General features: G+C 44.2%; 1 protein-coding gene across 1 annotated transcript in view; it reads right to left on the bottom strand.

Moving 5' to 3' along the window:
* Positions 1 to 290: 290 nt before the first annotated feature.
* CD28 (CD28 molecule) overlaps positions 291 to 22,841 on the bottom strand; it is a 172,157-nt gene continuing 149,606 nt past the window's right edge. The window contains exons 3-4 of the mRNA XM_069615551.1: positions 21,128 to 21,246; positions 291 to 1,739 (exon numbers count right to left, since the gene is read on the bottom strand). Of these exons, the coding sequence (XP_069471652.1) occupies positions 1,623 to 1,739; positions 21,128 to 21,246 (236 nt within the window). The 3' untranslated portion in view covers positions 291 to 1,622. The remainder of the gene's footprint in view (positions 1,740 to 21,127; positions 21,247 to 22,841) is intronic.

The following is a 22,841-nucleotide window of genomic DNA, read 5'->3' as shown; positions in this document are numbered from 1 at the left end:
TGAAGACATATTGGACTAGGAAACTTTGTCTGAATAATTCAACCTAAGTGACCAATCCCTTGCGTAACAGCACCTTCTTGTTTTGGATATAATGCAAACATGCCCAAGACTATTACGTTTCCCTATGGGCAGATCGACGCCACTACAAAGTGGCTCTTTTTGTTGACCTAGGCTTGTGCTCAGTGCCATAGAATGGCGTGGATGGGGATGGAAAACCATAGCAAGTAGTAGCACGCAGGTCACACAGTTTGTGATACAATCATTCATACAAGAATGGATTTATTGTTAATATTTATTGGTAATGCGCAGTACAGCTAACTATAAAATAACATCTCAATTCGAACATCAGAAAAACAAAAATGGGTACAGCAAACATGGCAGCAAAACGGTGTTATTATGTAAGCTGGATACAGAAGTTGAGTAGCATAAGAGAAGGGGGCACACATAAACAGAAAAAAGGGGAGCAGTGGGAGTCGATTATGCAGCACAGGGTACAGGCTGAAGAGTGTGGAGATCTGCTCCTCAGACAGGAACATTCAGAAGTGGATTTTGGCATAGTGCCTTCAGTTATTTAACCACTTAAATGCCCTGATGTGGGCTTGGCTGCTCTGCCTCCAACAACGTCCTCGCGGCGTTGACTTTCAAAGTGGCCTTGACACTGCAAAATTAATAGTTGCAGCTGTGGACACCGAAGGCATGGGACACCAAGGACATCACATGTGCCCCATGAATGATTAGTGCCTGGAAAAAAGCGCAAGAGCTATAGTCCTTAGTAGGCAGTGGATGATGGGTCTGGAGTCTTTCAAACAGCTCTCGGTCTTGCTAGGGTCTTGCTCTGCTCGTTTACCCACTTATAATACCTCTCACCCTCTCATTGGACAAGCGTGGAACCTGGAATCAGAGAGGATGCAAGTTGAGGGATTGGGTGTAAGTGAGGGGCGTCTGATCATGGCTGAAAAGTAGACGCCTGAACTACGACAGCGTATTGGTACAGAGTAGAAGGAACATTCCATCATTTGAAAATGGAGAATTATCTATCATGTGCAGAATTATTCGATAACAAACCGCTGCCACATTTGAGATCAGAGAACAATGGAGAATGAAGCCCACTGTCAATCGTCCCATTATCCGCTGAGGCCCAGCCCATTAAGCTCTGTCAATGCAAGCATCGCGACATTGCTCGCGTCTGTGTCTAATACCCTGCTCTGGAGGAACCGCAGATGCTGAGTGCAAGCAAAGGTCATATGCACTGGCTATGGAGTCCTTGGCTTTAGCCTTGAGACTGCTACTCGTGGTCTTCTTTTGGATGAAGTGTGGTCGTGGTGGCTTCAGAAGAAGTGCCTCGTCCCTTAATGTTGCTGATTTTCAGTCGCTAAAAATGTCTCCTGAGCTCAGATGGAGACCAAGAAGTGAAGCAACCTCCAACGCCATTGACAAGGATTCAACTAGCTGATCTCTAACACGCACAGTTCATAATCGAAACATAAAAACTCTATTGGAATGTTTCTCCTATCCGAACAGCAATGGTCGCCTCGGTTCCTGACAGGCGAATTGACATCTGTGTGTTCAGATAAAGGTTCTGTGAAAGGTCCAGCCCTCATGCCATCAGATGTTCTGCCATGTCAGCGTAGCATATCGGCTCTGGGAGGCGTATAGGGTTGGTAATGCTTATTGTTGAGTCGTCGAGGAGTCATGTTCATGTAATCACTTTGTTGGGTTGTCCTTGATTTTCTCTTCCGCTAGAGATGAAAACATGTATTAAAAAAGGGTTAATAAATGCAATTCTGAACCAGGCACAAGCAATGCAATGTGTTTCAGGCATCATTGCTAGGCAACAGTCTATCAGCAATAAACATCTAGGATGTGGGAAATCCCAACATGTGAACAGTTCTATCGAATGATGCCTCATAGGAACACGGTTACTTGAAAAATATCTTTCTGGAAAAACATAATCCTCAAAATCATCTACCTTCACTAAATTATTTTTCATTTATTCACTTCTTTAATGTTTATTCGGGCAAAGGCACATTAAACAATTCATAAAAATCATACTTATATACAAATAATAAGTAAAGATCATGAAATGTATAACTAAAACATTAAAATCCATAAAAACCGGTATGGCTAAGAAGACATTTCCAATATCATCTAGCAGGCAGAAATTAATATCCCCACATTATCACACACATCCGTTCTGCAATTTCTGGTTACTTGGATCTCAACAGCCACGCTCACCTCAGGCATTTTACGACACCAAAAATAATAAAGAGAAATTCAGTTGATATGCACAAAAACAATGCTTCCACTGTGGGGTGAAAATTCAAATTCCTTAGAACTGGCTATGGCCAATGTCCCCTTGACCTAAGATGTTTTGGACAAATATAAAGAAAATGTATAATATCTTCCTTCACATTCCGACAATATGGAACAAATCCTACTGTACTGTTTACCAACTCATAGCAAAGGAAGCTAAAGGCAGAGATCCCTGGCAACATATGATGAATAGTGAACTAGCAAAGAAGGGTTCAATTTGATCTAAAGAGCCTTCAGAGCCTAAGCACAATTTTACGTCTCCGTATCCTGCAGGTAAGCTGCCAGGTCCACAGCTGGCAATGAGGTACCATCCCTTTAATGCATTTGCGACTTCCCTTATTGATTCATTATCTATTGCTTCTAAATTCTCCCAGAAATGAAAAAATTCCAGAGTCGCAAAGAGATTTTAAACAAAATTGAAGCATAGGAGAGAAGTGGCAAGAACATCGTCCAGTGTCCCGTTATATTTGCCAGATGAGGAGAACTCCAAATACTGGAGAAGAACCTTCTAGGAGCAGTGGTGTAGAGCAAGTACTATAGGGAAGGTCTAGTAGCATCTTAAAAAATTGGCTCTCCCAAAACTCGGTTATCGTCACATTATTGGCACCCCATATTTCAGCTCCACGTTTACTGCTGATACTCTCTATGGCCTGGAGACCATCTTTGCCAGGGGGGGGTAGACTTCTGACTATACGGTTGGGAAAGGTTTTTATCACTGTCCCACCTCGTCTTCCCAATATCAGGGTGTTTTTCATAACCTGCTCTTTTCAAGAGGAATTCTTATTTGATGATCTACCCGGGCAATCAAAGCTGTCCACCCGTTCTCGCTCTATGGACAGGCAGAATCTCATAGGCCGGAAGCATGCGTCACTTCCAAAACGTGAGGGAAACTGGTGGAGCTAATGGATTGCCCCCAGACAGGAGCTAACAAAAAAATGGAACAACAGCAAACCACAAAAAAAAGTATCCCGCAAAGGGGACATGCGTTAAAAAAGAGTAAAAACCAAAATGAAATTCAAAATTATAATTCAAGAAAAATGAATGCAAAAATAACGAATAAAACACAAATAGCAATATTTTTCTGAAGGAAGAAATTGAGAAGGCATAACTTGGAAAGTTGTTTATACGACTACAAATAATGGTCTCGTGGGAATGTGGGTATTTACTACAGAATTGTGTAGGGAATTGTAAAATTGTAAAGGGGGTGCATGTCTGAGTTGGTGGATATTCGGAATTTCCTGATCACCCGTGTGCCGGCAGCAACCGCCCTCTGTGGGTCAATACGATGATACATCGTGGACCTTGGTGAAATGTGCCCGCTGGGTTTCATTCGCATTGTTACATTGATCTCACCTCCTCTGCTTCAGTGCCATGCACTAGACAGGGATGGAATAGTCCAATGTATACATGCATAGCGAGATAATGGGGAGAACATATTGGTGTGACCATAAGCATGTGATATCATACATTAAACAGTGGCTTTAAGGCCAGCTATTCCAGGCCAGACATTAGGTCAGATGATTTGGGGAGATACTTGTCTCTCTACTCTGCTGATGATGCAATGTGTGTTTGAAACACTGATAAAGAAACCCTAAAAGATGAGATGGAGGTTCAGTGTCTTTCATGCAACAGCCTTTGCCATGCCAGTCCCTGCTTCAACACACTTCCCTCACCCCCCTTTGCTTTGGCGGGAGAGGGGTTGGCTCTACCACCCTCGCCACATGCATCCTCCCTCGCACATGCCCCTCACCTCTCCCCGTCCCACAAGGGAAGACCCTTTCTACCTCTACCTCCCGGCTGCACCCCACACTCCCCAACACTCAATCTCCCAATGTTCTCCTCTCCCCGTTGCCTCTCACACTTACCTCCAGCGTCGGCCTGTTCTCTTCCTGTTTCCGCTGCACGGCCTGCCCCTCTCTGCCCCCCTTCAGTTTCCTGCCTTTACTGTGCCCCAGGCCTGCGCTGCTATTACATCACAGTGAAGACACGCACTGCAATATCAGTGTGGCTATTGCAGCAGAGTAAAGACAGGTAACGGTGGCTGGGCAGTATGGTGACTGTGGTAGGCGGGGAAGGTGGCAGAATCCCTGATACTCAGATATGTAGAGCAAACAGAATGGAGAGAAGAGTCTGAGAATTCGGTAATTTAAAGTGGAGGCTGTACACCATTGACATATTGCTGGTGGTTTGCCTTGGGGCTGTTTGAGTGGGTTCCACTTACCTAGGGCAATGCCATTTGTATTTGTATTTTATTTATTTGTATAGCGCACAAGGCCCAATGGCAACCAGGTGCATAACTTAAGGCACAAAGGTACATGAAATGGCAAGAATGCAGTTACCGGCAAAGACACATTAAAATAACAGGCAGACAAGTGCAGGCAGTACAAGTTGTCGAGCAAGGTGAGATCCGGCCAGTGGCTTAAGGTGGCGATAGGTTAGATGTAGAGTATATCCAGAGCTTGGCTTTATATTTGAAGAGGTGTAGGGGAGGGCAAGGTTCTGATAGAGAGAGGCAGTGAGTTCCATAATTTGGCCGCCATGACTGGGAAGCTGACACCGCCGGCTGTCTGTAAGTTGTATCTGGGTATCGTAAGGCAGTGTGCTTGGGCAGATCTGAGTGTCTGTGAGGGGGTGTACTGAGAGAAGCGGGCGGCTAGGTATGTGGGGGCCTGGTTATTTAAACATTTGTGCGTAAGGGTCGGTGATTTGAGTGATATTCTTTGAGCAACAGAAAGCCAGTGTAGGCTCTTCCTAGTGTCGGCGATGTGTGCCGATCTGGGGATGTTAAGGGCTGCTCTATAGCATTGTTTTGGGTGATCTGTAGTTTGTTGAGATTACGTTGGTTGGTCCCTTGATAGAGTGCGTTGCAGTAATCAAGTTTAGGCAAGATTGATGCAGTTCTGGGTAGAGAGGAATGGGCGGCAAGCTGTGATCAACTTACATGTGTAAACCGAGGCAGTGGCAACAGCGTAAGTTTGTCGATTGAGGGAGAGTGTAGAATCTGAGAAAATTCCTAAGGTTTTAGTCTCTTTGGCCACTTTGATGACATTACCATCGATATTGAAGGCACTGAACGACGGGTCAAGTTTGTTAAGTCTTTGTTGGGTGCCAAGGATGAGGAGCTCGGTCTTGTCGTCATTAAGACAGAGCTCGTGTCGCGCCATCCAGGCTTGGACAACTTGGTAGATGGCGTTCAGCGCTTTGGAGTCAACATTGTAGTCACGAGTGATGGGGATGAGTATCTGGGTGTCATCGGCGTAGTTGGTGTTGGTGACACCCAGATAGTCAAGCACATCAAACAGGGGTTTGGTAAATACATTGCAGAGAGTGGGAGATACACACGACCCTTGAGGAACTCCGTAGGGGACCTGCAATGGATCAGCAGATGAGGTCGGTGTGAATACTCTCATGTGTCTGTTGTCCAGGAAGGAGCTAATCTAGTTGGTGGCATTTTCTGAAAAGTGGGCAGCTGATTTCAAATGTTGGCATAGGATTTGGCGATTGACCAAATCGAAGGCTGCAGAGAGGTCCAGGAGTAGTAGGAGGGCAAGTTTGCCTTTTTTCTTTTAGGTCCTCTATTTGCGTTTTAAGATCTAATAGGGCCGTTTTCTGTCTTGCCATACATTAAGAGGCTGCACATGCCCAGCAGATGCCATGACCACTGAGGAGCTCTTCAGCAGGAATGCGACACAGAGGACAGATAAACAATATATAGGAAAGAGCTCTTCTGTGGAGAGTTAGTGAGTAATGGTTTAGAGGGAACGGGATCAATGTCAGGCTGGCACCTTAGTGGGTGTGGAGTTAAACAAGGAGCCGTGTCTTATCACACTGAGACCATATGGATCTGTTGACAAGCCTCCCCAGGAGACAAGAGGAGAATAGCATGGTGTGAGAAAGGTGGGAAAAGGTGAACATATTGACATATCAACCAACATTTACAGAGGAAAACAAGTTGCTGGCTAAACCTAAAGTGTGACAGTGGTGTAATAAATGGGGACAACTCACTGCAGAGAGTCATGGGTGACCGACACAAGAGAACTTTATGGTAGTACATGGCACACACGCCCGCCCAGTCGAAAGAGCTGAGAGTCTGCGGAGGACAGGAAGATGCAAGTCAATGGATTAAAGGCAGGTAGCCTATGCATTAGGAAGACCAACTAGGGTTCAGCTCATTAGTCAACCAAAGAGCAGCTCGAGTGGTAGCGAAAGGTAAAATGAAGCCGGGATTTCAGTTCGAGCAGAGACTATCCAAATGATCTCCAGTAGAATGTATCATATGCACGTTTTTGTTCACATCTTTCCACTGTGGATATCTTGAAATATTTATTCACTATTTCTACTACTTGAATCATCCAGCTAAGTCCTACGTTCAATTCAAGCAAATTTTACATGTAGTTTTGGGGGTAGAGAATCACTCAATCGTATTACTTTGTAAGGTTTTTGTAATGTATTTGTTGTATCTCTTTCTGCAAGTGGACCATTATGTACTCTATAACCATTGTAAATATTTTGGGGGTACTTCCACTTTGCATGGACGCAAGTCATTGAGAACTTCCAGCACTTAATTTGTGATTCACAGGAACGGGCGGTAACATGGCCAGGCACTTGCCCACTAGGTTCTATAATCAAGCATGAAAGCATTTTTGCTAAACAGTGGCCTCCCTGTAGAACAGTAGCTGATACGGACTCAATGTCACAAGAAGTTGGATCGCCTTTCCGCATCCCAGAGGTTGTAGCTTTGCATAGCTTTGATACTGGCTAAGACTGAGGTCGTGGGTTTGTAGGCTAACCAATGAAATGTCACTGAATGCGATGCATCGCCAATGCAAATATGAGAAAACGCAATTCCAGCACAAGGGCAACATGGGTAACTACAATGATATCTGTGACGCTTATAATGACTTGTCCTCTGTTTTGCCTAGGTCCTATGGACTATATCCCCAAGCCCTTTCAATCCTTGTATTTGTATTTATTAATTATAAGGCTCTTTCGCCAAAGCACCGCACATACACAACAGGAAAAGAATTAGAAAACGGACGGGAACGAACCCAAAATACAACCTGATAGAAAGTAGGTGGTATTTAAGATGAGAACGGAAAGCAGAATATGAAGAAATAGATCTAATGTGAAAGGGCAGAGCGTCACATAATTTGGGAGCAAGAAGAGAAAAATCACAAAAACAGTATTAGGCACAAGGGGGCTTAGAAACGACCAACAAAAATTGAGATTCAGATCGAAGAGACCGAGAACGAACATACAAGGCGGACAATGAACAAAGATAAGGTGAGGTTATTCCATAAAGACGTTGAAAGCTAATGCTAAGGAAACAAAACTGTAGATGATGTTCAAAGTATAACAGTGTAGAGAATGAAGAAAGGGAGAAATGGAGGAACGAGGAGGAATAGTACAAAGAGATTGAATAGCAGAAACAAAAAATAGAACGCATTGGGGTAAAATGAGAAGCGGGAAGACCAACAAGAAGACAGGAAGAACAGTCAAGGTGTGGAAAAAACTGTGAAGTCATAAGAAGTGTACAAGCTTGAAAAGTGAGAAAGGGACAAGCTTTGCGTATGTTAAAAAGTTAAAAACGACAAGAGCGTGCAATATTAGAAATGTGTGAGGAAAAGGAAAGCAGCGAGTCAAAGAGGATGCCCGTATTGCAGGCTGGAGGAGTAAAAGAAAGAGAAGCAGGAGGAAATTGAATAGAGGGAGGAAAAATAGGAGAAGCAGGCAAGAAAATAATTTCAGTCTTGGAAGCATTTAGGTGCAAGAAGTGAAAATGCATCCAGGTTAGAATAGAAATAAGACAGTCAGAAATTGTGGCATGAAGTGAATCAGAAAAAGCAGAAAACTAAATATAAAGTTGGGATTAATCCGCATAATAGTCCGAAGAGATTCCAAATTATGAGATTACAGAAGATAAGGGAGAGTTATATAGGGAGAAAAGGAGGGGGCCCTGGACAGAGTCCTGAGGAACCCCATGGGCAAGAGGGAAACGAGGGGGAGATAGAGCTGCCCCAGGAAATAGAAAAGGATAGATTAGACCAGTGGTCTTCAATCTTTTTTGGCCGGGGCCCCCCTGAGCAAAATTTGGGCAGGTCGGGACCCCCAGAAATGCCAAATGGACAGTATATATTGTGCGACATCACCTGCTCCCATCACAGTCGCTGGGCTCCCTCATCCCACTCCTACCCAGTCCCTGGTCTCTCCGCACCCCATCACACACCTGGGATCTCCCCACTCTGCTCCCACCACTATCCCATGGTTCTCCCCATTGTGCTCCCACCATAGTCCCTGGGTTCCCCTCCATCCTGTTTCCAACACAGTCTGAGGGCCAGTGGCGGCTGGTGATTTTTTTAAGTGGAGGGGCATAACTATTTCCCCCAAAAATGCCATAGCGACCGAGCATAGTGAGGGAGCCAGAACCAATGAAGGAGGGTTTGGGGGAGGGGGGTCCACCTGTGACTGTTTTTTAAATAATGGGTTAAAATGTTGCTTTGTAGAGCATACTTTTAACAAAAAAATGGGTAAATAGCCAAACAGTTTGCAATTGGTGCTGGGGGCCCAGTGGGCAGGCATGACATTTTTTACCGGATATCTATAATAGATGTCCAGCAAAAAGATACCATCCCTGTCCCCTGGGCCCCACTGGGCCTAACACAATCAACATGATTATGTGTGTATGCAAGGCACTGCACATTCATAAAGCAATCACTCTATCATTCACACGAGCATCCATCAACATACATTCACTCATAACATAAGCATACACGCATCCATACACATGTTTAAATAAAAACAATGAACATAAACGTACCTTCTGCATTGGCCTGCGTGTGGGTGCTGAAACGCCCTGCTCCAGCTTGCTTTGTCCGTATGTGCGAGGAGGTGCAGGAGCTCATCCTCTGTCATACAGACATGCAGTGCCCCAGCCAGCATTTTCAATGAGCTATGCAATGCTGGCAAAGCAAAACGCCCCAGCACTTGCATGGCTCAGTGAGCATGTGCGGCTGGGGAACTAAACTGAACTGTCAAAGGGAAACAGTTTTCCCTTTGACAGTTCAGCCAGCCCAGGAGCACTCCATCAGCTGGAAAAAGCAGCTGAGGGAGTGCTCACTGTTTCACTGGGCTGGTTCCTTAGCTCCTCCATAATGGTTGAGCAGCCAGGCTCGAACTGGCCTATAGGGCAATGCCTGTACCAAAAATGTAAAATGCTAGTGGGGCCAGTCAAAATGGGCCATCATTTCGGCCAATGTGGACCAGTTTGATGAGTTACTTAACTATGCAGTTAGTAATTTTGACCATTGTTTGCCGAATATATCACAATTTACTTACATTTTAACACAAAGCACCCCCTTGGGTACTATTGAAACAGTGGGCCTCATTGCAACCCTGGCAGTAGCTGTGCCGGTAAAACCGGCACGGCTACTGCCGGAGTTATATTCGGGTCTGGCACCCGCGAATGGGCAATTACCGGGTCATGCCAAGGCAGGCGGACCTAATAATTGCCCTTTCGTGGGTGCCGGTACCGGTAGATCCCCATTCCCATTTGAGCCCCATAGGGCTCAATGGGAATGGGGAGCTTGGATGCACCGGCACCGTTAATAACGGTGCCGGTGCATCTGACGAGCTGTGCTTGCGGGTGCCGCACGGCCTGTCAGGTCAGACCTGGCAGATTGTCAGGCACCCACGAGCACAACTTTTACTATGGCGGTGCGGTAGCAACGGTGCCGGTAGGTTACCGGCACCGTTGTTACCGTACCGCCATAGTTGTAATGAGGCCAAGTCTGTTACTAAAGGAATGAATAACCATTTACAACTGCGGGCCACTTTTTCATTGTTGCCTGAGACAGTTTCATGCTTCAGCCTGACCATGTGAGTCACTCTGCCCATTTCTTCCAAACTAAAAAAAAAAAATAAAAAAAATTAAGATTTTTTTTTTAAAGCTTTCATGCTGAGCTCTCAGGGCCCCCGAGTGATGCACCCGTGCACCCCTGTGTGGTCGCGCCCCACAGTTTGAATACCACTGGATTAGACGGATATGACTCAAACCATGAGGGAACGAGACCAGAGAAGCCCACAGACCGACGATTGGACAAATGAACACAGTGGTCCACAGTATCGAAAGAAGCTGAAAGGTAAAGTAAGATGAGGATAGAAGAAAATGTACAATGTCTAGCAGAACAAAAAGAATTAGTGACAGAAAGAAGAGCCATTTCAGTAGAATGAAATGGTCAAAATCCAGATTGGGGTAAAGAAAGAAGAGAATTGTGATCAAGATAAGAGGAAGCATGAGAACAGACCACCTTCTCCAGGTTTTTAGAAAGGTTTGACAGTAAAGCCATAGGACGATAGCTTGAAGGTGAAGAGCGATCCAGCGATGGTTTCTTTAGAAGAGGAAGAATCACGCACTCTTCAATTCAGCAGGTAGGATAGCAGAAGAGAGACAACAATTAATAAGAGAAGGGAGATAGGGTAACAGGAGCGGGAAAAACCTTGTGGTAAGAGGAGAAGGAATAAGAACAAGAGGGGAGCTGGTTGTGTGAAGCTGTGCGAGAAAAGAAGAAGTATCAAATTCAGCAATAGGTGGAAAGGAAGAAAAAGAAGATGAAGAAAAAGGAGGGGCCAAAGCGGAGGTATAAGTAGCAGTCAGATAGGAAGAACGTGGAAGATCAACATTGGAAATGAACGTTTGGCAAAGTCAGAAGTTGAAAAATAAGACAAACTAGATGGATCAAGGGATGGAGGAGAAAGTATGCGATTCAGAAGGTGATAAAGCCGTCAAGGGTAAGGGGAATAAGAAATAATAAGGATAGAAAAATAATGTTTTTTTTGCAAGAAACAAGAGCAGAGTCAAAGGCGGTGTGAAGAGAAGAAAGCTAGGAAAGGTAAACGGGAGAATGAGTACTTGATTGTCCTCCACGCTTGCTGGTTGTTTTTTACAAGGGTTGCTGTATGGTTTTGCATGCGGAGATGCGTGGGTTGGAGGAGTCTTTTCTATAGTTTGCAGTGTTGAAAATGTCTATTGCTACATTGTAAAGTGCCCGTTCACCCCCTTCCTCCCTGAATAGTAATTACACATGTTTTAAAAGCATTTTTTTCAGTCCCATTTTTAACGATTTACATGTGTTTTTTCTGCTCCCCACCTTTCAGGGTCTATGTCCATTCCCCGATGATCGCACTCAGTCCTACTCCAAGGCTCCCCACCCCTTATGCATTACATTCAACACCCATACATTGTTGGTGGGGAATTCATAATCCGTTAATTTTGCTCCCACCCGGAAATGGGAAGTTTTGCTCTCTCACTTTAACTCATATCAGGCTATTCCTTCCACTAAGCTCTCAGGCCTGGTCAAGGATATTGTCAGGAATGTTTACAGGGGTGGGCTGGGACCCAAAAGTGCCTGTGAAAATGGTTTTCAAAGTGGCCCCATATTAAACAGTGCAGACCAGTCAAATCCCTCTAAGTAGGGTTTGGGCGAGTCCTTCCCTCCCATGAAAGTTTGGACAAAAAGGTCCAAATAGGGTATTTTTAACATATGTTCTTATACAGGGATTAAAAATAGATAAGCATAACACAAACTGTTGTATAACATTTGTTAAGAGTGAGAGACAACCTACAAGAAACTGTATGACAAATTCTGTACAAAAGAAGCCCATGATGCAGAGGTCATCCGAGAGTTCTCCAGAGTTCACTGTAGGCCATTTCAGCACTACATGTTTATTTCAAGATTGAACAATGGAGCTGACAAAACCTCAACCGGATCACCTGTTTCGCTGCTCAAGGAAGCAAATCATATGGTAATTTCCCAACAGTATTTGATAGGAATAAAATTTCATAGATTGTGCCAAGTACTCAGTTGCACAACATCTGATGGGTGTTCCATGGCATTTCACGGCAGAGTTGTAGAATGATCATTTAGTTTCACATGACTTGTTGGAATTTTCATTGCTCACACCACCCAACAGACACCCCTTAGAGCACCACAGTTCTGGCATTTCATAGCGCATCGGTTCGAACAACTTGTCGTTGTGCCTGATAGATATTGAAAGAAACCGTATTTGATAGGGTTTTCATGTGATATAATATATTCTGGAGGTTCCCCCTAACTCCAACACAATAAAGAACGTGGGAAACACCATAGACGCAGATCTGACCCTATCGCATCACATCGACTCTGTCTCTAAATTCTGCTATCTACACCTATGCATTCTCTGATGCATCTTCCCCTACCATACCTACCCACACACAATCACTGCTATCATGACCATTGCCTTCTCTCACCTAGACTATGCCATCTCCCTTTACCTGGGTATCCCTGCAAATCAACTTAGAAAACTCCAAAAGGTCCAAAACTCTGCAGATAAGCTCCTTCTTGCCCTTGGCCCAAGACAGCACATCACACGCATCGTCCGTATCCTGAACTGGCTGCCAGTCGGGCGACAGTCCACCTTCAAGGCAATGTGCATTACCCACTGTGATCTGCACAACTCAGGCCCAGAATATCTCCTACATAAACTCACCCCCTACAGACCCAACAGAAACCTGAGATCAGGCTCTGCTCTCCTCCTTATCATCCCCCCACCAAATCAACCAGAATAGGGGGATCCTCCTTTACCGTCGAAGCACCCACAATCTGGTGCTCTATCCCTTTTAGCATACGCAGCATAGATCATCTCCTCACTTTCCGGAAGACACTCAAGACCTGGCTCTTCCCAGCTGCATCATGACTGACCTAATCCACCTCCTGGGTGTACTTTCACCCCCATACAGGCAGGTGCGGGCATCATCAAGTCACACACAGAGACTTCAAGAATGTACCGTGCACGCACAGAAAGGATTCTGGTAGACCCACTTGATAAGGCTTGCACTACATCTTCAAAAAAGAAAAAAACATCCATGTCTCAATGGAAGATGGCTGTTCCCTTCCCAATGTACGGCCACTCATCGGCATACATCTGCAATCTTCCACTACTTGAACTCTTATCACACATCAGCTCTGCCAATAGAATGCAGCTAAATCCCACGAAAATCTTCTGCCTAGCTGGGCATATAATCAGATCTGCATACTCACCCGACAGCCCATCACAGCACCCATCCACAAACCATTTCCCCATGGGTCGCAAGTACGGACTAAACCACCCCTACCCACCTTTGTACTAGCTAGAATGCACACACAGACATTGTAAAATCCTCTTACTAGGTTCTGAGGCATTTTGAGGCCATACCAATGGCACTAGGTGCTATACAAATGCCATATAGCATAACATATAACGTAATACAGTGGGTCTTAATTCATATCACTGGACCTGATGCACAATGTATGGTACAGTGTTTTATCTCAATTTAATAGCATAGCATGAACTTCTATGGCTGAGCTTGTGGCTGGCATTTTTTATGAACGCCTGTGCTAGTTATTTCATGAAAAGGTCAGGTGTGAGTTTCGGGGCACCGAAATTAACGGGAAATAAATGACACTAGGGCTTTAGGGTTTTCGATAACTTAAAGGACCTTTCGTAGCACGTACCTTGAGATGCATTTCATGGGACAAAATCTGATCCAGGCTGTCTAATGTATTTAATGTTGGTACCAGTGCTAGAAATTGAGCAGGTGCAGCTGGTTACATTTTTGTTGCGTATGAAATAGGGTATGGAAACACAGGTTTCGCCCAAATCCATATTAACTAAATAGTTCTACAATGGAATTCAGTGGTTGTGCCCATTTGGTCTACCAGTGTGGTAGGCAATAGAGCAAACAGGGGTTGCCCCATATTTAGGTGGAATATGATAGCCTTATAAACTGAGGGAGAGGGCATTATCGTGAATTATTGACCCACCCCCATTCGCCGCGGTCCATAGGTTGGGGAAGGGTCATTATTCCAAGCGATAATGACCCCTCCTGAAGTCTACAAGACTATTAGCATGCAGTGATAATAGCAATGAAAGTTTTGGAGTTGTGATGGTGAAGTAAAATATTTTACTTTAACAGTAATTAAGTTGTCATTATATAGTAAGCTTTTGAATTATACCCTTGGTTGAACTGAAAGTTTTTGCATGAGCTGGTATTGTTTTTGTCTTTACAAAGTCATCGCTTTGTGCCATTTTTCGGCTTTCATTTTGGTGTATTAAATTTGGTTGGATGGTCTTGTGTAAGGAAACATTTCTGGGAAATTGCAGTGCTGTTTCTTGAGTGCTTATAAATGCCGTCCGTTGTTTCCCTGGCTGTTTGTGAAGTCAGAACGGCAGGAATGCAGTCAATTGCAGTCAATGCAATTAATTATTGCCTGCATTTCCAACACTGAATTGGCTGAGAGAATGTCAGTGTGCTAATAGTACACAGCACTTCGAGTCAAGGGAAGAGAACTGAGCATACAAGGTTGTTATTGTAGTTTCCATTCATGCAATCAAACCAAAAAACATCAAGTTGCTCCACTTTTTCACAATGGTTGTAATGGACGTTTTATCACCTTGTGCCTGCGCAGCATTTCTTTGTATATTATTTAATAGTATTTTATGAAAGTGCCTGATGTGTACTTCGTTACACATCATTTGACGGGAATACAAACTAAGAATGCTTGATGAGTGTTAGGGGCAACACACTTCGGTACCAGTGTGATGGCATAGTTCCTTTTGGTTATTGAACTGAACATGATCTGATGAATGCACAATGGTATAGTGATGTGTGTGTTGCATTGCACAGTCTCTGATGGGCATTGAATGGCACAGTCGATGAACGGCCATTCATGCGTTAATACATGATGGACATGGCATATCAGAATAAAGGTGCTATTTCATTAACAGTAAATCATGGCTATCTGATATGAACACACCGGATGGGTATTTCCAGACCCATTATGTGATGGGGAATTTGATAAATCACTGACTCGTGCAACGCCACTTTCCTGTTTCCCTCTCTATCGCCGCCTCTCCCTCCTGAGATTCTTCAGTGCCTGGCCCCACATTACCCTTCAGTCTCCTCTTCCATGCCACAAGTCTGCGCCTTCAGGCCTCAGCTTCTCCTCATTCCTTGGTCACCATGGCAAGGGAAAAGGGACACTACTCCCTTTCACTTCCCCTATGGCGGCCATCTTTACTTGAACAGGTTCTCATGTTATGTGATGTTGAGCACCATGTGCGGCTTCGGGCCAAAGTAAAACATTTTATAAATGGTCCATCAGCAAACCAGTTGATCATTTAGTGTGCTAATGGCAATAATGGCCACCAGGGTGACCCATAGCAGCCTAGTAAGGGCCCACAGCCCTCAGTAAATGCTTTGCTTTTCTCAAGCCATTACTTTGGGAAGGCTGCACCGAATAGTATATTTTCTGTTTGGCCGAATACTGAATAGTTTCTGCAGTATCGGCCGAAGCTGAATAATTAGTTTATTTATTCAATTATATTACAAATTTGAAAAGCACACTGTTAACAAATTAAAGCGTTGTTTTAAATGTGTTCCCAAGCGTAATTCGTTTGTCTTCATTTTGATCAACATACCGTCCTCATTTAAAGCCAGAAAGTAACACATTAATGAAAACGGATTTGGAATATGCAAAACCAGCGCTAGTCAAAGTGAAAGGCAAGGCAAAGGCAAAGTGTTAGGCTGCAATCAAAAAAAGAGTGCTACTATTCGCAATTGCCAGTGTGAATTTCACACATTGCAATCTCTTGCGAGTTGCAAAGCAGCTTGGGTAGAAAGTGAGTTTCATTCGAACCTGCCTTGCAGCTTGAAATGTTGAAATGGTTTATTTCCACTCACACAAGTCAAGAGTGAGGTGAGTGGATCTCTCCCTACAATCATTAAAGAGGGGACTCGCTGCCCCATAGGTCGAACGTGGGCAAGGACTCACCCAGCTAGCAGATAGTGCGGAAGCAGGGGCCATCACAGATGGGAGAGCCTGAGATGAGACCGACTGCCCAAACCCAGCAAACTCTAAGAAGGCCATTGACTGGTAGGCTTTGGCTCAGTTCCATCAAATCCCAAGTATTATTTACTTACCCCCCTTCTTCCAACTACCCTAGAGGGGGCAAGGCTCTATGGCTTTTTCTATGGGGGTCATTATAGGTTTTTTGGTGCAGAAAAATTGCCGGTAAAAGTAGCAATAATTCTGTTACGACCACTTTACCTGCATCGCAAAACTACAGGTTTGCCAGTGGGAGTGACTGATTCACCTCCAGCCAAGAGCTCAAGGTAAAACAGACCTGCACTGGCAAAAACTGCCGTTATTATTGGCACCGCTATTAGCCGCAATACCCTCCCCTGGGACTGTATGGAATAGGGAAAGACAGTCAGCACCTGGAATATCCCTGTAATGCTGGGATATCAGGTGCCGGTAACGGTAGGTCTATTTGCCAGTATCCAGCCAGGAATACTGGTGGGATACCGGTAAATGTATAACGACCCCCATATCACCTACCCTTTAACCCTCCACCACACCAGTGGGCATCCAGGGGACGAATGCTTTCATCATGCACACCTTTTGTGTTGTAGCAGAGCCAGACCACTCACCACACAAGACGCAACATTATCCACCTTTGAACAATCACCACGAAAATAATAAAAATCTTTATTTAAAAAAATAAAGTCATGCTAAGAGGGAGAGAAAGGGAATAAAGCAAGGGGGATCAGTGGGAAAGAGAGCAGAAAGGGTCCTGTGGGCCAGAGAGGGGCCACTGGGGGGAAGTGAGAGCAAGCAGCAGACTGGGAGAGGGAATGGGAAAGAGAGTACGATGAACTGGGAGAAAGGACACGAGATGCAGAGGAGCAAGAGAGTGGGGGACATAGGAGGAAACTGGGGCAAGGATATACTGAGAAAGAATGAAGGACTGGAGACTGCAAGAGGAACTGCAGAGTCCAGGGGGGTTATTTGAGAGTCTGAGCTCGAAGTGTGGCAGGGACTGGGGTGTGTGAGTTGCAACATGGAAGTGCAGCATTGCTTGGGAGTATGGGCATGACTGGCAGAATGAGAGGTTTGAGAGCGTAACTTGTGACAGGGGAATAGGGGTGTGTGTCGGGTGCTGGTGAGTATGAGGGGTGCTGAGAGACTAGAGAATGTTTCAAACAAGGTGCAGCAAAACAAATACTGTTCTGTCAGGCCTGGGACACCTGGGATTATTTCTATTAAATTGACACAGGAGGCAGAATAAAAAAGGTGCAAATAATGAAAACCTGGCCCTCCTGCAGGCTAACCCACCCGCTACCTCTTTTTCACAGCGTATCGCTTTTACACCCTGGTTCTCACATACTCCAGTCCAGAGACATTGCTAGGGGGGAGGGCTGTGGGGGCTATAACCCTGGGTCTTTGGGTTGTAGCCCCGGATAGAAGCTCAGGGGCTACAACCAAAAAGGCTAGCTAGCCCAGAGTTGCACCAGTCCCGACATTAGTGTAGCTCCGGATCTTTTCCAGACCTAGCAACACCCCTTGCTCCAGTCAATAAAAGATGTGCCACAAAGTAAACCATTTTGTGCTGGATAATGTCTTTTTTTATGCTAGAAAATGTTACATTTGATGCCACAATACCCGGAAGGGTCTGCAGAGTGGCCTATACTGAAATTCAAAAGATGTCCTATTAAGCAAGTTCCTTAAGGAGGCCAATATGGGTTGGGAAATGTCGGCCGCGTCTTATACTGCCAGACACGTTACTGCGTCTGCACCAGCCCCATTGGCCTACAAGACTCATCCCAGATGTTGGGAAATCTTCCTCCTTCCAAACACCCTCCCCTCCTACCAAATTCACCAGCTGGGCATAGCTCTTTGACTATGTCCCATACAAATGAGGAGGCCTCACACCCAGCTTGCTATGCTTCGTCTGGATGTCTTGCCCACAAGGAAACGTGATAGATTCCCCACCATGAACTTTCTCTGTGACTGTGCCTCTTAAGTGGGGCCCAGTCGCATTCCATGACATAAATCCCCCTCAGCCTTACTCGTCTTCCCCACCTTTTGTGAATGTGTTAAGTTTCTCTGAGGCATTTCTCATAGAAACAAACCATGCCCACATGTCACTCCACTTAACCACTCCTCCTCTCCAATGCACACACATGTGCCCATAGTTGTGTTGTTAGTCATGAATGCTATCAGACAATGTTGGATTCCACTTTTGCAATCTTCACTCCATAAGGTTTTACGTTGCAATCACAATGTTATCAGCAGGAAACTGATTGGCAAAGTATCAGACCAGCTTTTGCTGTCTCTTACCTTAGTTGTATATTGTAGAATCATTTGTGGCAGGCAGTTCATGATACAAAAGTCTTGTGCGGCTAGCTCAGGGGCAAAGCTCTCGCCTTGGAAGCAAAATGGTGCAGAGCGACACAGGTTCCATGCTTAGAATCCTCCAGGTATTAAGTGCTTTGTAAATATCCAATTAAATATATATATATATATATTCAACTGTAATACTCTGCAGCTTCCACTAGATGTCAGCCTATGCATAGGATGTGAATCTAACAGATACAAGCATCAGAAATACAATTACGGTTAGTAATGTATCCCATATATATATATATGCAGTGTTTGATGGGACTTGGGTTACGCAGTCTCTGGAATTGAACTCACTAACAAAGTATTTGACAGATGTTTCGATTGATCCTTTTTTGATGGGCATTTCGTGACTCACTTCCATGTGAACATTTCACTGCACAGTTCATTATTTAACAGGAACTTGATTGCACGTTAATTTTTATGTTTTTATAAAGCACAGAGTCTACAGGCCTTTCACGAGACAGTATGTAAGAAATGTTTGATGGCTCAGTTAATAAAGGTGTTTTCTTGCCACAGTGCCTGATGTATGATTTATTGATGCAGCGTCTGATTAAAGCATCACAGCTTAGCAACTGATTGATGTGTCCCACAGGCATTTCACACTTGTGCTGGGTGGGCCTCAAAGAGAAAAGTATCTAATTGTCGTTTTATTGCACAATACACTGATAATTGTTCTATTGCACAGCATCCAACAGCCTTTTTAATTGCTAATTCCTTGACCCTTTAATTGCACAGCGTCTGACTTGACTTGTCAGGGTTCGAAATGTGACAGGCCTCTTACTGCAAAGTGTCTGAATGCTCTTTTCATTGTTCAGTGTCTGACAAGACTTTTACTGCAGCCCATCTGGCAGTTTTCATTGCATAGCATGACATGGGAATTTCATGACACTATAACCTATGGACATTTAATGGGAAAGTGCCTGATGGCTATTTCCAGGCAATAACCAGATTGTTATTTTATAGATGGATGCGTGATGGGGGTTGCCTGGCAAAGTACCCGATGAATGTACCATGCCATGTCATCTCATGGATACGCCATGACACAGTGCCCATGGGCATCTCATGTTGATCACTTTCCAACCCTCCCCACACCTCAAGGCAATTCAAGCCCAAGGTTAGTTGTACCAACCCTGAGTAAGATGAGTGCAGGCTCACTACTATATATAGTGCATTTTAATTGAATTAAAATCTCATAATATTGTGTATGGAAAGAAAGACACTTGATAAGCATCTTATTCGGAAAAATATTCAAATCACTTGATACAGCGATTAATGAGACGTGTGTGGCTCATGGGAAACTATCTTTGAATTGTGCCAAAACATGTTTCAGTCACAAGAGCTTCTTCAGGAAAATGTTGATTAGAAATTCAATAATCATTTGAAATATTCACAAAAATATGTTTTACTGTGAAATAGATTCTCTTCTTGACTTCAACATTAGCACCACCTTGAACCTGTGCATTCAATTACCTAAGAACAGTGACTTTTTTTGTATGCAAGCTACACAGGGACCATTGACCTATGTGCTTCCGGTGCTTCAATCTTGGCAGAATTGCATTCTGGATAACATTCTGTCAATGTTTACGTTTATCATTAAAGCCAGGAAAGTTACTGAAATATTTTTCTCAATAAGATACCTATGAAGTGTTTTCCTATACAATGTTAATGAGATGTTGATTGCATAAAGACTGCCGGTCTATAGGGGTTAGTGTGCATTTATTGTGTGTTTTTTTGTGGATATTCGGAGGGCAGTTAGTGTTATGCTCCAGACCACAGCTAGAGACGCACCAGAATCACGACCACCAAAATCCTGTAGAGTAGGCTATACCATCTGTTTTTTTCCCTCCATTTTTAACTATCCCAATGTTAGTCTGAGAAAAAATATGATCATGAAATTAACACCTGAAGACATGGCCAGGGATCTGGTATTGCAAATGCTTCTTGCATGCTTAGCATTATGCTTACATATCCGAAAAATGTGTCTTTGCTTGAGGGAATAGACTGCCCAATCTCCAGATCACTAGGCAACAACTTTCTCTCCTACAAGGCCACTGCATATTTGCTTTGCCTTCTGGGCTGGAAAGGCAGAGAACATCATCTGATTAACGAAATAACTATTTGATGAAATTGTACATTTGGCCACACGGTGTTAAAGAAAACATGGAAGGTAACAAGGAAGAGGGGAGGTTCGTGGACGCCTGCAGAACCTGCACGTTTTCAGAGCAGTGGCAAGGACCCCTTTGTCAATTAAATGCTTATCCAGCTGGAACCTTCTTCAAATGAGCATGGAATGAGATGGATGTTTTGGTTACTAATAGAAATGTGTGGGAGTTGAGCTTGTGGCAGCCAGCAGGCATGAACAAGGGAGCATGCTTTTGGCATCACTAATGCCAATCAAAAACAAATCAGCTGGGCTGAAGACCCAACGAGGCAGATCCAAGAGAATAAGCAATGAAGGAGGTGTGAAAACACAGGGATGGACATGCCAGGATCCAGTGGGGTCCCAGTGTTCTGGACCTGCCACAGTACAATCAGAAGGGCATCCAGCTTCTTACCGAGCAGCAAAGCAGAGCCAGGGACACGGCTGTGGCATAACAGACGAGAACACCAACCAGGGCATACATGAGCCAGGAGGTGGGCTCAGGTGGCTCAGGAGACCGGCAAGGCAGTTCTTCTGAAAGACAAAAATAAATAAAAGGTTTCATTGTCGGAGGCAGACAAGAAAATGCACTATCCATTATCCTTCAATCTCTTTTTTTTTACCCACAAATACCTTTTCAACATTAGTTGTGAATACAAAGCTCATTGCAGACTCTTTCTGGCACAGTGTGCACACAAACTTATATACTCGTCTCGGGAGGTTAGCTCAGGGGAAACGTGCTCGCCTTGGAAACAAGACGACACGGAGCAAGACAGGTTCGATCCCCGGGTCTGCGCTTAGAAAGCTCTGGGTATTAGGCGCATTATAAACAACCTAACATATCATATCATACAGTATGAAAACTTGAAGATAGCATGTTCCCCGAAACACATAGCACAAACAAATAAAAGAATTTAGCACACTCCATAATAATACGGTACGTGATAGCGTTTTGAATTCCTCATGTCCTGAAAAATATGCGAAAGGCAGCATGTTCATTAATATGGTACGCACACAGTAGTCACACAGTAGTAAGGCAGGTTCAGAGAATCACAAAACTTAGATTGAATAATGAGGAGTAGGGGCAGTTCAGAAAGGAGAATGCGGGATTCATGCATTCATGGAGCACAACAGGTAACAATGGCGGCGTGCAATAAGACAGCAACAGCCTTAACTTAACTTGTGGTCAGATTATCAGCATGCAAGGGAGAAATGATGTTAAGTATGAGAAAGCCACATACATGTCAAATATGCCAAAAGAGAGAGAAGCAGGCAAAAAGGACTCAGCAGGACCTCTTCACCTCCTCTTCACCTAGTGGAGTGGAAAGTGGTAACAAGGACAATACAGAGTGAGTTGCAGTAGAAGGAAAGGGGCAAAGCCAAGGAGGTGAAGGTAAAGGAAGCTGAGTGGAAGCTTTAGGGGGTGGGAGGTCTAAAGAGGTTGTTAAATAGTACCCAGAGGCTCGGTGCCTGAAGGTTGGAGAAGGTTTGAGTGTGGGGTGCATTTAAGGCCCTAAGCAGAAATCCCCTTCACCCAAAAACTGCATTGAAACATTGCCATGGAAAACGCGTGTGCTCTGCTTCCCTGGCACATGTGGGGCAAGTATTTGAACCTTTCACCAAAAAACGGCTATGCTTTGTTCTCTGGCACATGTGTGGCAAGCAGTTGAACACTGAAGAATGACCCTGCGTTTTGCTTTGCTTTCATCTGAACCACAAAGTTATGCATTGCATTAAAAAAACGGCTCTACATTTGCTGTTCTTCTTTTATCTGAAATACCACAAAGTATGCGCTGCACTGAAAAACAGCCCTGCATGCTTTATTCCATCTGAATGCCAAAAAGTTAGGCAAAACATCCGAAAACAGCCTTGTCTTACTGTTCATTCACATGAGGGGCAAGGATTTCACATTGCAGTCCAACACAGCTTTTGTTTTCCCTTTCATGTATACTGCAGCACTTTGAAACACTGCAAATGCATGAAAAACGGCTTGGCTTTTTCTTCCGTGTGAAATCAAAAGAACCTTGTGCAGAGAGTCTATCCCTCCATGTCTATGGATCAACTACAAATGCAAACCCATTCAAGAAGGATAAATAAAAAAAACCTGACTTACAGAACTGCATTTAAAA

The sequence above is a fragment of the Ambystoma mexicanum genome, chromosome 9 (assembly GCF_040938575.1).
Source record: "Ambystoma mexicanum isolate Mex_15411 chromosome 9, UKY_AmexF1_1, whole genome shotgun sequence".
Taxonomy (NCBI): domain Eukaryota; kingdom Metazoa; phylum Chordata; class Amphibia; order Caudata; family Ambystomatidae; genus Ambystoma; species Ambystoma mexicanum.
The sequence above is the reverse complement of the archived record's forward strand: the minus strand, read 5'-3'. Positions and strand labels throughout refer to the sequence as shown.